Source organism: Mugil cephalus, chromosome 6 (assembly GCF_022458985.1).
Source record: "Mugil cephalus isolate CIBA_MC_2020 chromosome 6, CIBA_Mcephalus_1.1, whole genome shotgun sequence".
Classification (NCBI taxonomy): Eukaryota; Metazoa; Chordata; class Actinopteri; order Mugiliformes; family Mugilidae; genus Mugil; species Mugil cephalus.
The window spans coordinates 4,115,255-4,133,525 of NC_061775.1; the positions used below are offsets into that span (position 1 = coordinate 4,115,255).

The following is an 18,271-nucleotide window of genomic DNA, read 5'->3' on the forward strand; positions in this document are numbered from 1 at the left end:
CTGTACGTCACTCATGTGTTTCTTTTAGCTGGGCTGGGACAGAAGACGCAGAAACGGACAGTGAGGCAGGGAAAGCAGGCAGGCTGATCCAACTGAGTCAGCACCATGTGTCACGAGCGAGGACACCACCTCCACAAGTAGCTGGCAGGTGAATGCGTCCACGCACCTGTGCAGGCAACCAGCCATTTTGGTGATGCTGCTCCCTATCTTTAGAATAAAATACACTAAGATACACCAGCGCACACACAAACAGACATCTGCAGACAACGTGCACAAATGCACAGAGATTCTCTCAACTACCCAACTGTATACCTGTTACTGTTCCCACCTGCATGTGTCAGGTCAAAAAGAAGCAACTCAGCAGTGTTGTGATTCTGCAACCAACTAAAAACAGCTATATTCTCCTCTTACTCAAGCCTACAGTCATGCTTGATGGTTAACTGGCTAAGGAGATCTTTCCAAAAGAGGAGAGTGACGGAACAAGAAACTTGTGAACTCCTCTGACTGAATTCAATTTTCAGTATAATTCACAGTAGGAGTTCTAATTAAAACTGGTTTGAGGCTGGAAGTGGTAATATTGGCTTTGTTGAACAGGTATTTAAGAAGCTATAAATGGCCTTGAGGTATACGATAAGAACAAAACCTACAGCACAGCACTTACACAGAGACAGGAGCACTAGGCTGGCTGTTACTCAGAGGCAGAGCTCTTCCTAATCTAATCACTGTTTCCCCCATCAGCTGCATCTCAGACACAGCCTGCTTGTGTTTGTATGAATGTGTGTGTGTCTGTCTTGCAGCAAAGGCATAGAGCTAAATCACACAGACGCCAACTGACCGCTGCACTCGAGAATTCATTCCACGGCCTTAGGTACCGTGTGAGTGTATGTTAGTGTCTGCATGCGTGTGCCAAGCTAATCTGGTTATTGATTCGGCTCTGAACCGGCGCTCATATAATCAAATAGCTGCGAGGATAAAGGACGGCCGTCAGTCATCTGTCTTACTGAGTAAACAGTTTGATGGAGGCAATGAATAACTCAAAACTACATGTAGATGCAGACGAGGCTACTACATCATGGATAGAGTGTCAAGCGGAAAATATTACTCGTCTCCTTTGAATCACTAAGCAATCTTCTTCCTATGGTGAAAAATGTCAAATTATTTCATCGACATGTATCGTACTCTGGTGTTATTTGAATATGCAGCCAGTTTAAATGCCATTAATTAAGATTTTTGGGGAAACTTTGAGGGACCTTTCACACCAAGTGAAGAATTAATATAATTTAACATGTCGATACCACAGAGACACCTCACACACAGTCCCCCAACCAGGTAAAGAGCACATTGTCTCATATTCATGACCCTTTACATAGTTTGAATGCTGACTGGCAAAAAGGTGGGCTTTAACTGGAAACTGGCAGACAGCAGAGTGGACAAAGTCCGCTTATTATTTGTTCAGTCTTTTATGTATCAGAGGTAAACTAAAAGACCAACAACACAGTGGGTAGAGTGGATTGTACACAAACCAGAGGGTTAGCGGTGAGATCCCCAGAACACGCCACATGGCGAAGAGTCCTCTAGCAAGACACTTAACCCCCAGCGGTTCCCAGTTCTTGGCACCGGCACTTGTGTGAACAAATGAGTAGATGCGTCACTGTTACAGTAAAAGCGATTCGAGTAACAATCTATGTAAAAACATGGCCATTTATCATCGACATAGAGCCTATATTTCCTGGTGTTTTGCATATTTTTGACACTGCCATGAAGTGGCAGCAGGCGGCTATGACCAAAAAGACGTGCATCTGCGAGGCCTCTCTCTTTTGGTCACTTTCCAAAATTGCCATGTAGTCGTCATTACACAACGATTTGGGATTTGACTTGAGAATTTTTCTTGAGCCCATCTTCCGTGAAAATCTAATCTCAGTGTAACTTGACGCGAGAATGGTGCAATCACAAACGGCTTGTGCTGCAGCAGGAAGAGAGAGAGAGAGAGAGACACAATGCCGAGATGTACACCACCAAAGCCAGCAGACGAGGCCCGCGGCACACCAGCTAAACCATTAAATGTGGCGTGCATTCAAACGAGCAGATTAATCCCCCCCCCTCCACCCCTCACCCCTCCCCACTGCTGTATAGTGCAGAGTAATTGAAAATGCCCACAGGAGGCTATCTCTCTTCATATACACTGAAGCGTTTATGCCAAGGAGACAACGTATAGAAGGTGGTGGCTGATAGAAAAATGCGTTTTAGTCTGAAAGCATGCACCGGAGAGCTACGCATCTATGAGATAGCGCCTATCTATCTCCCTACTGTTTCCATTTACTCCCTCCCTTTCTTTTCTCTCTCTGCTCCTAATATTGACTTGACAGGTGCTGATCAAGCTTGCTGCTGACGTTTATGAGTCTTGATAAGCATCGGATTTTACATTCTTTATATTTCCTTCCAGTAACACTGTGTGGGAAGGACAGGATTCCACCCGCCTGGAAGGGAATATGTATTGATGCACGTTCCTTTTAGGACAATCACCTCCATTACCATCCTACGCCTCTGTGGCCGAATGGCTACTACTGGGGCTAGTCTGGGTCACTAATTCTGGTCACGGCATACAAAGCTAAAGCTCTAACTGACAAAAACGTAGCAGGTTTTATGTAGGTCTTGTGTTTTCTGTGTGCATGAGGAGATCTGAATCTGAATCTGTGTGTCAGTCCAAGTATTAAGATGTTTATATACCGGGACTCTTATCTTTAAGAGGCACTGGCCACAAGTGACTGACAGATGGACCTTCCATAACCCGTCCATTGATGGAGTATCTGTGTCATGAAATAAAGCAGGCTGAATAGTCATCGTGTGAGACGATGTGTTTGTAGGCCCGTTCACTAACAACAATGGTGCCATTTTGTAGCATGTTCAGTTGCATGTTCAATCTATAATTCATCTGTCTACAGAAATATATAAATGTTTAATATGTCAGAGGCGGCGAGGCCTGTCGAAAGCATGACCTTGAAACGTCCTTTAAACATCACACAGCAACAGCGCTGGGGCCAGTTAAGCTGCCAAAGCCAAACAACAGGCAACGTGTGCACACGGCGCGCACACACACACACACACACACACGCACTCTCCCTCTTTTACACTTTTACACACAGCCTGTCTGCCTGCTGATGCCTTCCGCTGCTTTCTGTTCTCTTTTTTTTTTTTTTTTTTTTTTTTTTCCTGGGATGCAAAATGCAGATGAGACGAGTCAGCCGCTTGTGCACAGTCTCAGGAGAAACTGCCAGTCAAATCCAAACATCTGTATGAATACCAAAACACACAGGGTACAGTGGAGGATGAGAGAAAGAGACGGAGGAAGGAGGGGAGAGAGACGGTGAGAAGATGAGGGAGCGCGCGGATCGAGAAGAATGAGCAGTAAAGTAGCTAGGAAAGCCAGTGTTCCTCTCTCCTTCTGTACTTTTGACTGAACAAAGCACTATATACACATGAATACCTCTTTCCTCCCACTGTATTTTCCATCGGGATATTTATTCTGAAAAGCTGCGATGCACAACAAGGGCTCGGTCCTGTGTTTGCTAGTGGGCTGAGGCGCTAACACTCCCCAGCTGATTATGTGTCTGTCTGTAGCAGTTTGAGCTGCTGCCAAAGGAATTAGGTCTAGTATTTGTGAATGCTGCTCCCCTCACAGCAGAATGCCTTGCCATGCCTCTCAGATTTCTAGCTTTTTAAAAAGAGAGAGGGAGAGGAAAAAAAACGACATTTTAAATAAATGAAGGAAATCACTGTGGAAGCCTATTAAATTTTCAACGTGACCGTTTTGTGAGTCTTCATGTGTGTTTAGGCTTCGCACAAAAGGAATATTTAAAAACCAAAGCGTGCTAATTGGGACAGAGATTGTTACAGCAGCTTCTTATTCAAACAGGCTTTTGCCTCATTAAATGCTTCCATCCAGCTTTTGTTTAAAGGAAAGTGGAAAAGACATTTAAAGACAACAAAATATTTTGCAATATTTACACACTGTAGCATCAAAATACTGATGGACATTTATAATGACAAAAAATCGGCCACGGCAGTGGCAAAACCTCTTTCTATTAGTGTAAAAAACAAATATCGTACAATCTTAATCTTTGCTTTGTACTCACATCTTTAAACACCAGTCAACTACATATTTTTAATTATACGTTGATTGTGTCAAATTAGCGTCATGGAACACATTTCGCATACTTCTGTTATTTCAGTTTTAGTAATGCACATTTTCAGGTGTAAATCTTTTCCTTATCAATCTTAGTGTTTTCACTTTACAGTATCACAGAGCTGTGAGATGCAACTCACAGGGAAAAGACTTTGTATATTATAGTAGGAGTTCCCATCGCTACTACATATGCCACTCAAATAAATGATCTTAGACTCCCATACCTGTTTCACACATCACTACCAGATGTGTCTAAAAATCTCTCTCAAATCCTCTTCACAGGGTGCGGTCAAAGGAATAAAGTGAACACTAGGTACGCTAGTGAAAAGGAATGCATTCTGATAACTAAATCCTACAAAAGTGAAGGTTAGGTATAAAACATTTGTTTAAAAAGGTATTGATTAACTTTTTTATTTTGGAGGCTGTGGTTTGTAGTACCGTTGAATTGTATTGTGTATCAAAATACATTTCTATTATTTCAGCACTTCAGTGTTTCTGTTATTTAGTGATAATGATTATATAGCTGAATTACATTCTTCTGAACATGAACTTAACATCATAAATGTCACAAAGCTAGGATTTAGGGCATCACTGTTTTATTACATTGTTTATTATTATTTATTAGTGCTGTCAAACGATTATTTAATCAAATTAATCACAGAGTTGCTGTGGATTCATTTCGATTAATCACAATTACATATCATTCGTTTTTAATCTATATTAATTTCATTTCATTTTGCATGAGCAAACACACTCAAGAAAGAAGGGAATATATATGCACTTAACGTGTTTTAATAAACACCTTCAACAGTTCCAACAAAACAACCTGAAAAAATGTACTTGCTGCGTACAACTTTTTGTCTCTTTTTTTAAACAAACATTTCTCCACATTAATGTGGCCCTGTTCCTCCTCTTCCAGCAGCTACTAAGACAAACTAACTTGTTGACGTTTTCTGAGAATAGAGCTGACCATTTCTTACCATGTTGCCTGCAACTGAGAACAGTCTCGCACAGAACAGTGGTTGCAGGAGAGGCCAGATATTTGCCAGCCAGCATTGCCAGCTTGTCTTTATCTTGGTTCGTCTTTGTTTGCATCAAACTGAGAGACGCTTTAGCCGAAGTGCTAGTGGAATCCCCAACTAACGTATGCTTTACATTAATGTGATATTTTAAGCTGGAAGGGCTTCGGTGACAAGAAAAAAATTCTGATGGAGAGTGCCAATGTGCTGTCCTCCATCTTTATCAGTTGATTCTGCTGCCTGTCACTACTGGATCAACTGTACATTTGCGCATGTGTAACAGTAACTCTACTTGGACAAATTGCCCGAAATGTGTTGCCAGGGACGTTCATGTTATTAGGATGAGGCCTAAATATAAATATAATTCCAGAGATCTGTGTTTAATTGTCGGACCTCATGTTAGCATACTTTTCTAACTATCTTTCTTAGCTATCAACATGCATAACTGGTGCATAGAACTTAATGCCACCTTGTGGTCAATATGTGCAACAACAACCGATCGTCACTCTGCGTTGTAGATTAATCATGATGATGGATTAATTTGCGTTAACGCGTTCGTTTGGACAGCCCTAATTACAATGTATTTGTTTTTACTACTGTACCTAGTAACTGGCAATTGAGGGTATATGAACAATAAAACACACAATGTGACATTTAGCATTTGAGCTCATTACTACAGGTGTAAAGAAAGCTAGTGTTTCCTTATGATGAGTGTACTTTCTGACAGTCAATACAAGCTATCCCAGCCACAACCAACATGCACTACTCACTTCCAACTAAATGTATGCTTTTTAGTTTTTTTTTTTATTGCTCAGTGCAATCACAAATCATCAAATCAACCACGACAGCTGCTTCTAAAAGCACATAAGCACAGTGAGCCCAGGAGAACCATTTAAAGGAGGTAAGAAGAGATTGCTAAAATACTCTAAGTTACTCTGAATGAATGAATATCTGAGCAGAGCACCGGTCTGGGTGGTTTGTCTCAATTTGTTAGTGAGTTAGTTTTGTCTCTAGGAGAGGTCTCTAATGGTGAGTTTTACAGCAATTTATTTCACAGCAATGAAATGTGAGATGGAAGAGAAAGACGTTTCAGCAGGTTACACTGAATTTGTGTGCCTGTTGATCTGATTTTTACTGCTATTATTATTTTTTATTGTCCTAATTATTTATGACACTGCTATCTCGTAACCTGACTTCCAAAAGCACAATAATAATAATAATAAAAAAAACAAAAAAAAAAAAAACAAGATCTGTTTATTTACATATATAACGCAACACACCCATCTATAGTAAATTTGTGCACAGGCACAAAGGACAGACGATTAAGAGGCAACTGTTCCTCTGCTCCAACACCTCACCTCTCTCTCAGTCTGTCACTCTATGCTTGGTGTTTAATCAGGCTCTAGTTAACCGTGTCACTCTGCATTTGGTCACATGTCAGTCTGCCCTCTGATATAAACGCACATGTTCACGTACAAGCAGAACAAACAACACGGACGTATAAAACACAACACGGGCTATCATGCAATTTTACAGACGAGGCAATGTTCTTTTATTGTTACTTTTCCTTTTGTTTTTATGCATTAGCTCGTTACATCATTTACTATGTTTCTAGGTGTGTGTTAATCACTGTCAATGTTTCTCAAACCTGTAATCACCTTCGGACCATCCGTCCGTATCCTATATTCCACTGATCTTCAGCCATGTTTAAATCACGAAGCACACGGCCGATGCTCTGTAGCTAATAAATTCCTCACACACCCCACCCTATTAGCATTGATGTGTAACCTTGGAGCTCATGGTGTTCAGCCTGAGGGTAATAGAGCCACTGCATGTTTGTGTGTATCTACGTGTGTGTGTGTGTGTGCGCGCGTGCATGTGTGTGTGTACAAAAAATGATGGCCTGCCTCTAGATCAAGTCTCCCACTGGTTCACACCAGGAGGCTTTACGGTTGCACACTCATCTAATACCTTCAGTACTGATGAACATTTGACTTTTTCACACCCTTCTCACTGTTGCTTTTCATTTGTCCTGTATGTCCATTTCTTTTTCTGTAAATAGAATCGCTGGTCACGCCTGCCTTCTTATGTTGTCAGTCATGTGTTACTGCTCACACCTTACACCTATCGACACAAGGCTGCCAGCCCTTAAAGTCCAGGGAGACAGAATACCAGATAGCCTCACTGGCCACGTCAGCATGCGGGAGTTGCCTTCGTTTCAATTAGCATTTTAATTACATCCAAAGGAAAGTCGCCAGTACAAAAAAACAAATGAATGGTGCTACCACTGTTCTTTATGAAAGAGCAAAAGTGAGTCAGTTTACTTTGTGTATGGTAGAAGAATCCTTTTAAAAAGAGATGGATGCACTGAGAACGCAAAATGATAGTAGTGACTCTCTAGCTAGAATAATGGCGTATTAACAAATGAAATAAAATGTATTGGTGTCTACAACGGGTGGAAACTACAAAAAATGAAATGGCTGCTAGTTTTTATAGTTAACCTCTCTGTCACTTGGACTAATGGATGCAATGTTAATGAGAGTCTCAGGAAGCTGAGCAAAGCAGAATACTTAGCTTACAATCATCACTCTAATGCTGACACACTCACACAGTGATCACACACATACACTTATCATTAAGGGACATACAACTTGAGTATTCCTTATAATCTATTGTAATCCAGGCATGCGTGTCACTCTAACACACCTACTCCGTCTCTGACAAAACACATGGACAACACACCCTCACGCTGTGCACAAGCAGCCTGATACATAACATGCCCCATCGTATAACTTACATAAAGTACTTTGCATACATGAATATCAAATTATCCAAAGTACAATTTCCCCACCACGTTACATTGTGCTCAGCCTCAACAATGTGCAATCCACCTCTGCTGCAGTACTATATAGACAGGTAAATATTTCAGAGTGGTGCAAAGGCAGGAAAAGGGGGGGACACCTAGAGCTCTGGCTTCAACATAAAATGGGTGCTGTTCCCCAATTTAACCCTTCCCTTCCTCTCTTCCACCCCCCCATCTTTCTTTACCTCCACTCCTGCCTCCACACATGCACACACGTTAACATATTTTGCTCTGTCCTTCAATCTGTCTTCCTCTTTTTTCATTCTGCCCACAAACCTTGACAGTCTAACCCCCTGCTGTATCCCCCTTCCCTGTAAGAGGGAACTTAACATTCTGCACAACAAATAGTTGAACAGCATCCCTGCATTGCCTGTGCAAGAGGAGTATACTACCTACACTAGCTGTGGGTGACAGTATATTTACGACTACAACCTACTCTGGCCACCGTAGGCTGCTCAGAATGAGCCAGTGTTTAATAATGTGCAGTGGAGTATAGTGCCAGGCTGTCTGTAGCCTTCCTTACCATCTTAAACCCATTCCACTCCATTTGGGAGATGCCGGCCGTTGTCTCACGTTCACTCTCTCCTCACACAACAGCTACACCAAGGCTTCAGGGGGGAAAAAAAGAAAATCCCCTACTCTCTCTGACTCTCTTCCTCTGGCTTATGATTCCGTCTCTCCTCCTCACTCTGCCTGAGTCTTAGCTGCGAGCAGTCAGCGGCGTGCTAGAGGTGCACGGAGCAAACATCGCCTTCTTCCACAGATGCTGGGAGGAGAATGGTGAGGCTGAGGCTGGATGAGAGTGCTGGGCTGCAGCACGGCGCTCTCTCTCCCCCTCCCTCCCTCCTTGGCCCCCCTCCCCTCCTTCCCACAAACACCCGCCCAGTCCCCTGCTCAGCTGGAAGGTCAGAGCCCGCCCACACACCCACCCCCTCCGACTCTCTCCTAGAGCCCGTGATTGGCTCCTCGGCGTGCCCGTCAGCCTCGCAGCCTCACCTCCCCTCCCTCGGTGTTAACACCTTCGCTCTCTGGCTGGCTCGGAGCCTCGTCGGCACACGCCAACCTCAGTCTGGTTTGGCAGAGAAAAGGCTCTCTGAATCCCAGCAAAGCAATCAATCGCCGTTGAGGTCTGTGCTTCAGTGAGCCGGGCAGAGCAGCGCGGAACGGAGTGATTGCAGCCTCGGGCTCTATGGTAATAGGATGCCTGGGCAGCACCGTGGATATAAATTAGCTATTACTGGGTGCATGTTAAAAATCCCCTACACATTACTCGACTGTGTATATCTCTCTCTCTCGCTTACGCACACGCACACTTTTACATACACAAAAGAGACAATAATTTTTCGTCCAACAAAATAATGACTGAGGTCTTTGCAGGAATTGCAGATTTCTTTTTTTTCTTTCTTTTTTTTTGAGAAAATTCCCGAAGTTTCAAAATAAAACACCACATTTTTTTTTTTACAAAAAATATGGAAAACTATTGCCTAATATTTTTGATAACAATTTCAGCTGCAAAAATAAACGAATAAAATAAAAATAAAAATAAAATGAACAAAAACACGCATACAAAGTCGCGGGTAATTGGCACACACCTGTCCAAGCAGATGTAGCATATAAATATGACCTATGACATGCATTGGACTATTTTAAGAATTTGAGAGGAAATTTTCTTTAAGTGAGTAAAGCAAAAGGTGTTAGAAAGCGTGCCGATATTTTTGCTAAAACAAATCAGCGTACTGCGCTACATGTCTGCCTGCTGCGGTCTGTACGGTTTCAGTACAATAAAGCCCAGCTGGAAGGCACAAAAAAAAAGACACACGGCTACAAGGCAAAATAGAAATGTACACCCTACGACACTACTCACCATGACCATTCTTGTCTCAGTGTGTAGGTGTTACGGAAGGAAACGGCGTTCTCCGGCGAACAAACTACCAAAAGCCGGCGAAGTCTGCGAGGAGAATCGGACAGACGTGCAGCAGCGTACCGGGGAGGATGAATGAACCGACGCGGTGGAGTAGCGTAGTCACAGGGAGCCAAAAACTAAACAGCGTGGGTGTGGAGGACCAGCAGCCCTGTCCCGTCCAAGGGAAAAAAAAACACACACACTAGATACGCCTTCGGTGGAGAAAACTACAACAAACACTGCGAAAAAGGAATCCACTCAGAGGAGAAAAAAAGATTCAGAGTAAACGCTCCTCTACCTTTTCCCCCCAAAGCCATTTATGGAATGCCCAGTCACCTCGCGCGCAATCTCTCATTGGCTGTGGAGGTGCGGACGGGGCGGCCCGCTCGCGGATGACAGTGGAGGAAGTCTCGTGTGGTCCACGACGTGGGGTGTTAGAGGAGCATGATGCGGGGAGGCAGTAGATGCCAGAGAGCGTGTTTGTTTGTGCACATAATGATCTGGCACTGGTAATAATTACGAATAGGACAGATCCGCATAGGGTTTAACTCATGGCGTAGGCTCTTAGCTTATAGGCTGTACCGCCCTTTACTTTGTCATTAAGCTAGACATATGTACCTTAATGCTGCAGTGCACAAGGGTTAGGTTACCCGTTGTCAAGCCATGTGTGGGTCTCTCCTCCCGCGGCTGAAAAACGCAGTTATCCGTTTTACTCTTACGCCTATGGGCACCCTAAACGCATCACACTCTGAATGACTCTTTTTAAAAGAGCATCTTAGAATAAGCACCATGAGCAGGGGTAAGTCTTTACCTGTTCAATAAAATGCCGTTATTAGATTAGTATTTATTTATGCTGACAATTACTGTGGTAAATTACAATAATATTATAATATTCACTACAGTTTATTAAGTTATAATGAATATTTATAAAAGTAAATCTTCCATGCCCAGCAGCAGCCCTGCCTCAGGTTGATTTTATCCACCTGGCACCAATCTCAGGCAGACAAGAAGAGGGAGCTCTTGCTTCCTTTAACACGGTTAACTGGCAGGCAGCGGTGCTGAATGAACTCTCACACCTATTGTACATTCATTTACATTTGTGCGCTCTGAATGCACAGTGAAATTCACGTTGCTTCACACCATACTCGATAACACATTCAAATTCAAAGAGAAGCCTCTGTCTCACACTCTGACTCATCCGGCCACTTTATGCTGCAGATATAAACACATTTGCTATCACACTGGCTAGATCCTTATGTTGCCAAGAGATCAAAAACATCATTAGTTTCCCAACACTGTTTTCCTTTGTGTTCAACACAGCAATAAGAGGCTGTCAGACTGGCAACCCTTGTTCCCATGCTGTTTTGTTTCAGGCCTGGCAGAGCTAATGTAACTAATGGACACCCATTAGGCTAAGAGAGGTTTCTTCCAGCTCAAGCTACATCCTGATATATCATATCTATTATGCAAAGAGCCAACAGCATGGTTAAGGTTACATTTATGGACTGGAAATTTTATTAAAAGTGAAAACAGTGGTTAGTTAGGCCTCAAGCCTAAAAAACAGCTACAAGCAGCCAGTCATCAAGAGTCAAAATTTGTACTGCCGGTCAGACTAAATGGTAATAGAAATAATTGACAGCTGCAGGTGTGCTTGAATGCAGCTGGACATAACAACCAACCAATATTCAGGTCTCCAACCAACGCAGCTACTGCAAATCAACAAATCATGCACAGTATGAGTTGTTAGTGTTGGAATACTGAAGCTGAATGATGCCCTCTGTAATTCACCGAAGGCCCATATATCATCTACTGTAATCCCACATTGCATATAGCCTATTCAGATGGATGCTACACTTAAAAATACAACACGTATATACAGCTGTAAATTTTTTTAAAAATACACTCAAATAAGGGAACAAATTAGCTCCCAGATGACCTCACACATGCATTAAGGACTAAAAGCAGAGAGAAGACAAAAAGTGAAGCGCTGAACTATAGCTCCCCAGTCTCTCTGCTTCTTCTCTGACCTCTCCACCTGCCTGGTTAGCTACAGCTAGCTAGCTAGCCCAGCGGAACCGTGTGCCTGACATACTAATGAGGATCCTCACTACGCCCTCAATTAGGCCTGTGCAGTACACATGCATGCACAAAAATACAGCACAAGGGAAGATGGACAGAACAGGCTTGCCATTGTTTCAGACAGAATAAAATGTGCTGGCACTTGCAGTCTGGAGATTTGTTCCGATCATACTGTATATAACAAAACAGAGGGAGAGTAATGTAGAATGAAACACAATGAGAATGGATTCAAATAAAAGTGCATCTTTGTCTCTGCTCCTTTGTTATGTGTTTCTTTATCTTCTTCGTGTATAGAGGAGAGCGAGGCAACATTTGCAGCTGAATAGTACTGTTGTGTCCATCTTTCATCCTCCCGGTATGACCTTTGAGTGTAATAAAAGCTTTGGTTGGCCCTAGAAAAAGACATCCTCCACCCCACTGTCTCAAATATTACCAGCTAAATTGTGTTCTTATTGTTGCTCTTTAATTCCCCATGATAAAGAATACAAAGTCAAAGGGAGCCTAACAAATCAAACCTCTCTCTTTTTTTGTCTTTGTGTTCTGTCAACTTTTAGCTGTTGATGTTTCAGAGGCAGTAAAATAAGTGGGCGATCATTTCCTTATTTCATAAAGGACAGTGTTTTGTGGTTGTTTTCTCTCCCGGTAATATGATCCAAATAACCTTTTCTCTAAATGAGAATATGATTTGAAAGTGAAAATAGTCTCTCACAGTTGTAGCCTTGCTCGACGTGTCATTACAGTAGATTGCTCTACAGGACCGTGATTTTACAAAGCAATGAAAGTGAATGCCACTAAACAGTAAATTAGCTATAAACGCAATCTGTTCTTTCCAGTGTGTCGTGTTATGGAATGCGTGTGCTTTGATATACAGGCGCATGCCAAAGATGGAACCCTGTTGCTGCCTTGTACTAGTTAAGAAAACACAGCGTGCGTCATAATGTTGTGTATGGACAGATGGAGGGAGTGTTCGAGATATTCTATCAAGGGCGTCCACGTTGAGATACTTTAGAGATATTGCTGGTTATTATCTTGTGGATTTGGCGTCTCTCTGGAGATACTGTCCGCACAAACTGCAATACAGCACTGAATAAATGTAAAAGTAATTAATGTGTATGATTAAAAGGGCCACTCTTTTTTAATGGCATTTCCATTTTGTCCGACTTTGCAGAAAAAAGTGCATAGCGCTGATTGGATTTGGCCTTTTAGATGATGACTGATGCTAAATAGTTTTTGAGGAGGTAAATGATATTTTCTTTCCTCTTGCAAAGTTTTGAAAGTTAAAAAGCTTTTGTGGCTATAACCCAGGCGGGCCAGCCATACTGTCAGCAATGTGAAATCCCATCTCACTTATTGGCTCTGGCTCATATCCATAAGCACACACACACCCGAGCAGAGCCGTTTTCAAACATACACAGAAATTCATATGTAAAGATATGTACACACTCGCTACAGTCGAAAACATGGAGTCTTTCATTTCATGGGATGCAACGCGTGCGGCAGAGCTGGAGCTTTAAGGCCTGGACTCAGGCAGAGTGTTCTGCCTACATTTCCAGCATGCTAATTCTGAAAACAGAGAGCTGGCTAATTGTCATGAACTCCTCCTGCCCTCCATTCTGCCCAACTTCTCCTTCCTAAACCCCTCCTAGTCACAGCCTTTAATGGATTAACTGCAGGCTGTGTTGTTCATTCTGTTTCGAGGCGCGATGCGACACCACGCCCTGAACGATCTGTTTATTTACATCAAATCACAAGAATTTTCACTGTCAAATACACGTTCAGTATATGTTCAGGCACGAGAGAGCACACAGGTAAAGAAAAGCATCCGCGGTATAGCAGGTTTGTTTTGAATATGCACAGACTACGGATAGTGATAATTGTGGGTGTTCTCGGTTTGAGTCTTGTTAACTGTCAGACGCAATGTTTCAACACCTGCCTTATGCTTCACTCTGCATAATAGGACTTCTATTTAAAGGAGGCAAAGTGAAGATGCCAGCTGAGGTGTTACCTCAAAGTGCTGGAAGAAAATACCTTGATTATTAACAAGGGAGAGAAAACTTGAGAAAAACTCATCTCCGCAGTTGCTAGTTGAGTTCACAGCAGCTTAAAGCAACCAAGGGCACAAGACATAACACACAATCTAAAAACCACAACTCAGTATGGAAACAACACTGTAATTGCAGGCAAAGTTGTATTTTAACAAAGCTACGGAGAACATCGTGCCATTTATTGGGCCTGGTACATTTCTTTTAGAAAATATCACATAATTCAATGCAGCAAAAACAGCCTAATACATTTAAGAGCTCGGTACACCCTTCTGAGAATGCTGTGGTTTACTTAGGCTCGTGTTGATTTGCCCTTGAAGGATAGATTTAGTTGCTCCATTGAAGTTCTGGCAGTGGTAGCATCTTGCTGCGCTACTCAGACTGATGACTGCCTCTTTCCTGGCAGGTGTCCACCCTCTGCCGGTAACAATCAACAAATGAGAATCGCAGCCTTTAACTTGCCCGTCTCCCCGAACAGGAACAAACTCAGCATCACTAAATCCCTGACACCAGACAGTTATTAACACAATAACATGCGGCTGTTTCTGGGCAACAGCGGCTCCGTTTGGACCCCATTTACTGGCACCGCTCCAGCGTTCCCGCGTTAGGACCAGAGGTTTTATTTTTGTGAATAAAATGCAACCACCATGTGGACGATTTCTGGTCATTTCATGGTCAGAGGCGCATGATACACCTGCATTGCTGCTGCACATTCAGTCAAATCGCCTCCTTTCTTTCTCTTCAAAAGGACGGCTCTTGCTGTGCCACGGCGCTCTGACAATTTAGTAATGGAGGGGAACAGTTGGGTGCCACAAAAGCTGCCTCCGAAAAGAAAACTGGAAAATATGTCCTCAAGCAGGACAAGAATCAGAATCAACACATAATCGGCACATAATTTAAACCATTGAGGGTAGAAATTATTTTGGGAAAGATAGGCAAGCGCACAGCCAGTGAGACCAAAGGGGTGCATGATGAGAAGAAAGGTCTGTGTGGGTGGGGGGGAATAGAGCCCTGGAAAGCATTTATTAGAAATGATAAAACTGTCCAAGTTGCTGCTAGAAAGGCATCAAGCGTATCACTCATCAATTTTAAACCCAAATCATTTCCTTAACCTGGAAATATGTCCCAAAAGTCACATCTCTCACACACCAACTAAAATGATTCAGAGCACGTTGTGATTACTGACAGTGCAGGGTTAATTGCAGAGTTAGAGCTCAGTGCTTTGAATTCCTTGTTTCTGGTGTTGACTGAGAAAATAACAAGTTGACATTTCACTTTGGATAATCCAACATCGGCCTGCCATTTTAAATGTGTGTGCTTTCATGGTACACACTGACAGAGACAGAGGATCCAATGAGCAGCGCATGTGACTTAAAGATACACTACATTACAGACACATATGTTTTGGTGAAATTGAACTAATCTCGTTGGAGTTTTCCTCCTACATCCTCTACCCTCCGTGTCAGCAGGCATGATCCGCAGCCAGCTTAACCCCTGCCGGTGTCACTCTCCCCGATAGAAACTCCTCAGATCAGAAATGAATTCTTCATACTGATCCCGGAACAAGGCTGCGCTGCATTTGTCACAGCCACTTTCTTCAACTTTAACTCAAAGCTGTTTGGTATGGCTGGAGCTTTGCAGACTGCGGGGATGTGACGGGGTGGGGGTTGGTGGGGGTGGATGGGGGGGCGGGGGCTATCCGTTTGATAGCTGAACGCTCTGTCTCTATCTGCGGAGTAGACTGTGAGCGCTTGTTCAGCTGCCACGTAAACTCTGCGGAAACACGCTCCTCTTCTGTAGATTTAACTCAAAATGTTTGCTGTAGATAACTGCTTTTGGTTTTTGCCTCGATTTAGGAAAACAACAGGAAATGTGAACGTTAAACCTACACATTAAAATGAAGCGCACGGTATTAAGCAAAGCCCACTGGCTCAAGCACACTCATGTTTTTTTTATGGAAGAGATAATGACAATAATGTTCTTTGAGGTCTTTGAGGCTATAGCCTTACACAAATGAGAGAAGGTTTGTGTAGGTGCCCAGAAAGGCTTAGCTATGCATTCGCTGTTGAGGCTGGCATGTGTTCTGGCACAGAGAGTGTATTCTCAACAGGACTCTGGTGGATTAGTGTCCATTTGGACAACAGAGTGGTCCGCAGCTTGGGGTGACATTCAACTACAGCAGACCGGCAGCTCTCATACTGTTAATAAAGTTTAGCCTTGCTGCAAACTGCCATTAATGTTCAGTAAATGCACCGGTTTATTCTAGTTATATGTTGAGTCACAGACAGAAAACTGTCTTTTATTTCCTGTCGATGTCACGTCTTGTAGTCTTAACCGGATGTGTGAAATGAAGCGGCGGCCGTGCTGCAGTGTGGTGGGTCACTGGATCACGGGGTTTAGCGGTGGGCTTTGGGGCCGAAAGGACGGCAGCCCGTTTTGCGTTTGATCCCGGTCGGGGTACATCCATGCTCACAGGGTGACTGCTGTGGTCCATCTGGTGGAGGCTTTAATCACTACTCCCCCCACTTCAACACACACACAACCGTAACACAAATCACGCAGAGCATCCCACTCGAGGTTCTTTACTGTTTACTGCTCGTTATCCAACCTTTTAAATTACGTTATTCCTTTTTCTCATTGCTGCAGTTGTGTATGCTCCCTCGGAAATTAGCGACATTTCGTTTTGTACAGAACCTGCTGCTCAGACCTCAGGTGGAAAAATGTATGTAAGGGCCGCTATCTGCGGTGACGTTTCTTACCTCATCAAAAAAAAGTCACACTATCAGATCTGCATAAATGGCTGCACTGTGGCTTTTGATAAGGAATAACCTTTCAGAAATTAGACACGTCTAGAGTCCTTCATAGGGCTGGCCATCGGCACTGCGGACCAAAGCATGCCCACGCTGCACAAAATCCAGCTCTCCAAATGTCACTTCATGCTTAACCGCCCTTTCTCATGCTTGAAGAAAAGCAAGTGGATAATGCAGAAGAAAAGGCCCACCGGGTTTCAGTTTAAATGCCTACATGCTCTGAGACATGTTTCAGTTATTGTGTGCTGCCGAAGCATTTAGCTGATTAAAAGAGAAAAAGAAACGTCTTGGTGGAAAACAAACAGACGACGTGTAGGAAAGACATCAGCCATCTTCTGAGTAAATGTGCACTTTAAGACAGAGAAATTAAACTACATGTAAATAAATATAGACAATATACGTGGATTCCGGTAAATCAGTTCACTTTACAGTCTTGTCACTAATGTACTGGTTGAAGACAGTAAAAATCCAAATGGTGCAGTTAAAATTGTATCTATAATTAATGGAGGTTAGCAGTTAACGATGATGTTGTTGTTGCATGTCTGAGCTCTTTAGAGGAGTCACTCAGTATTAGCCTCCTCTTGGAGGAAAACACCTCTAATATTTGTTTTATTTTACAACATATCTCGCTTTGGTTTGCCTTAAATGAGACGCTTAAAAATACTTTACTTTCCGCACACGCAGTACACACGGCATCCAACACTTTCAAGTGCACCCAGTGGTGAGCTACTGTAACGTGAATGGTCACTCTTCCTTCGCACTAATGCACAAGTCAGCCGTACATCATTTATTTATGGTGACAGCAGATACTTTGCCTCATCCCCGGCAATTAGCGAATCAATAAAAATGCACTGGCTTTGAAACTATCAATTCTGAGAGGAGAAGAAATAGTGTTGTTCATCAACATGCCGGGATCCCAGACGCGGCCGATCACTCACATATCGGCAGCGTTTGTCAGCTCAGCATCAACAGGCACTGAGCTGTCAACGGTTAGGTTTCCTCACACCGCCGCTCTTAAAATGACTGCCGTGTAATGTGTGGTCAGGCGCGTTATCGCCTACAAAATGGGCGTCTGTTATTAAGAAGAAAATAAGGAGACGCTTTAACGTTCGTTTCTTGTCAGAGGATTTCGCTTGCATTATGAAATTGTGACTACTGTCAACGGGAGGACTGAGCCGAAGCCATCAGATTATCGCCGGCAGAGACAGGTCAGTGTAGGGCTTGCTCTGGCTAATACCTCTTTTGTCAGGGTTTATAAGGCTGACACAGCCACAGTACAATTTGATATCACTGTCAATTTTTATAATTAATTCAGTAAACCTGAGTAATCCAATACGTACACTTCAAACTACTCTTTAGAGGGAACAAAATG

The 18,271-nt window shown here is 43.0% G+C and overlaps 1 protein-coding gene across 12 annotated transcripts in view; it reads right to left on the bottom strand.

Annotated features, from left to right (window-relative positions):
- Positions 1-18,271, bottom strand: part of elavl4 (ELAV like neuron-specific RNA binding protein 4) — a 72,299-nt gene that overhangs the window by 48,104 nt on the left and 5,924 nt on the right. The window contains exon 1 of one of the 12 annotated variants that reach the window (XM_047587744.1): positions 9,930-10,284. The exons of 9 other annotated variants lie outside the window; for them this stretch is intronic. In XM_047587744.1, coding sequence (XP_047443700.1) covers positions 9,930-9,938 — 9 coding nt within the window. In that variant the 5' untranslated portion in view covers positions 9,939-10,284. Of the gene's footprint in view, positions 1-8,588; positions 8,848-9,929; positions 10,285-18,271 lie in introns of those variants that run through there. 2 more of the 12 variants (XM_047587746.1, XM_047587743.1) reach the window with 2 other exon arrangements.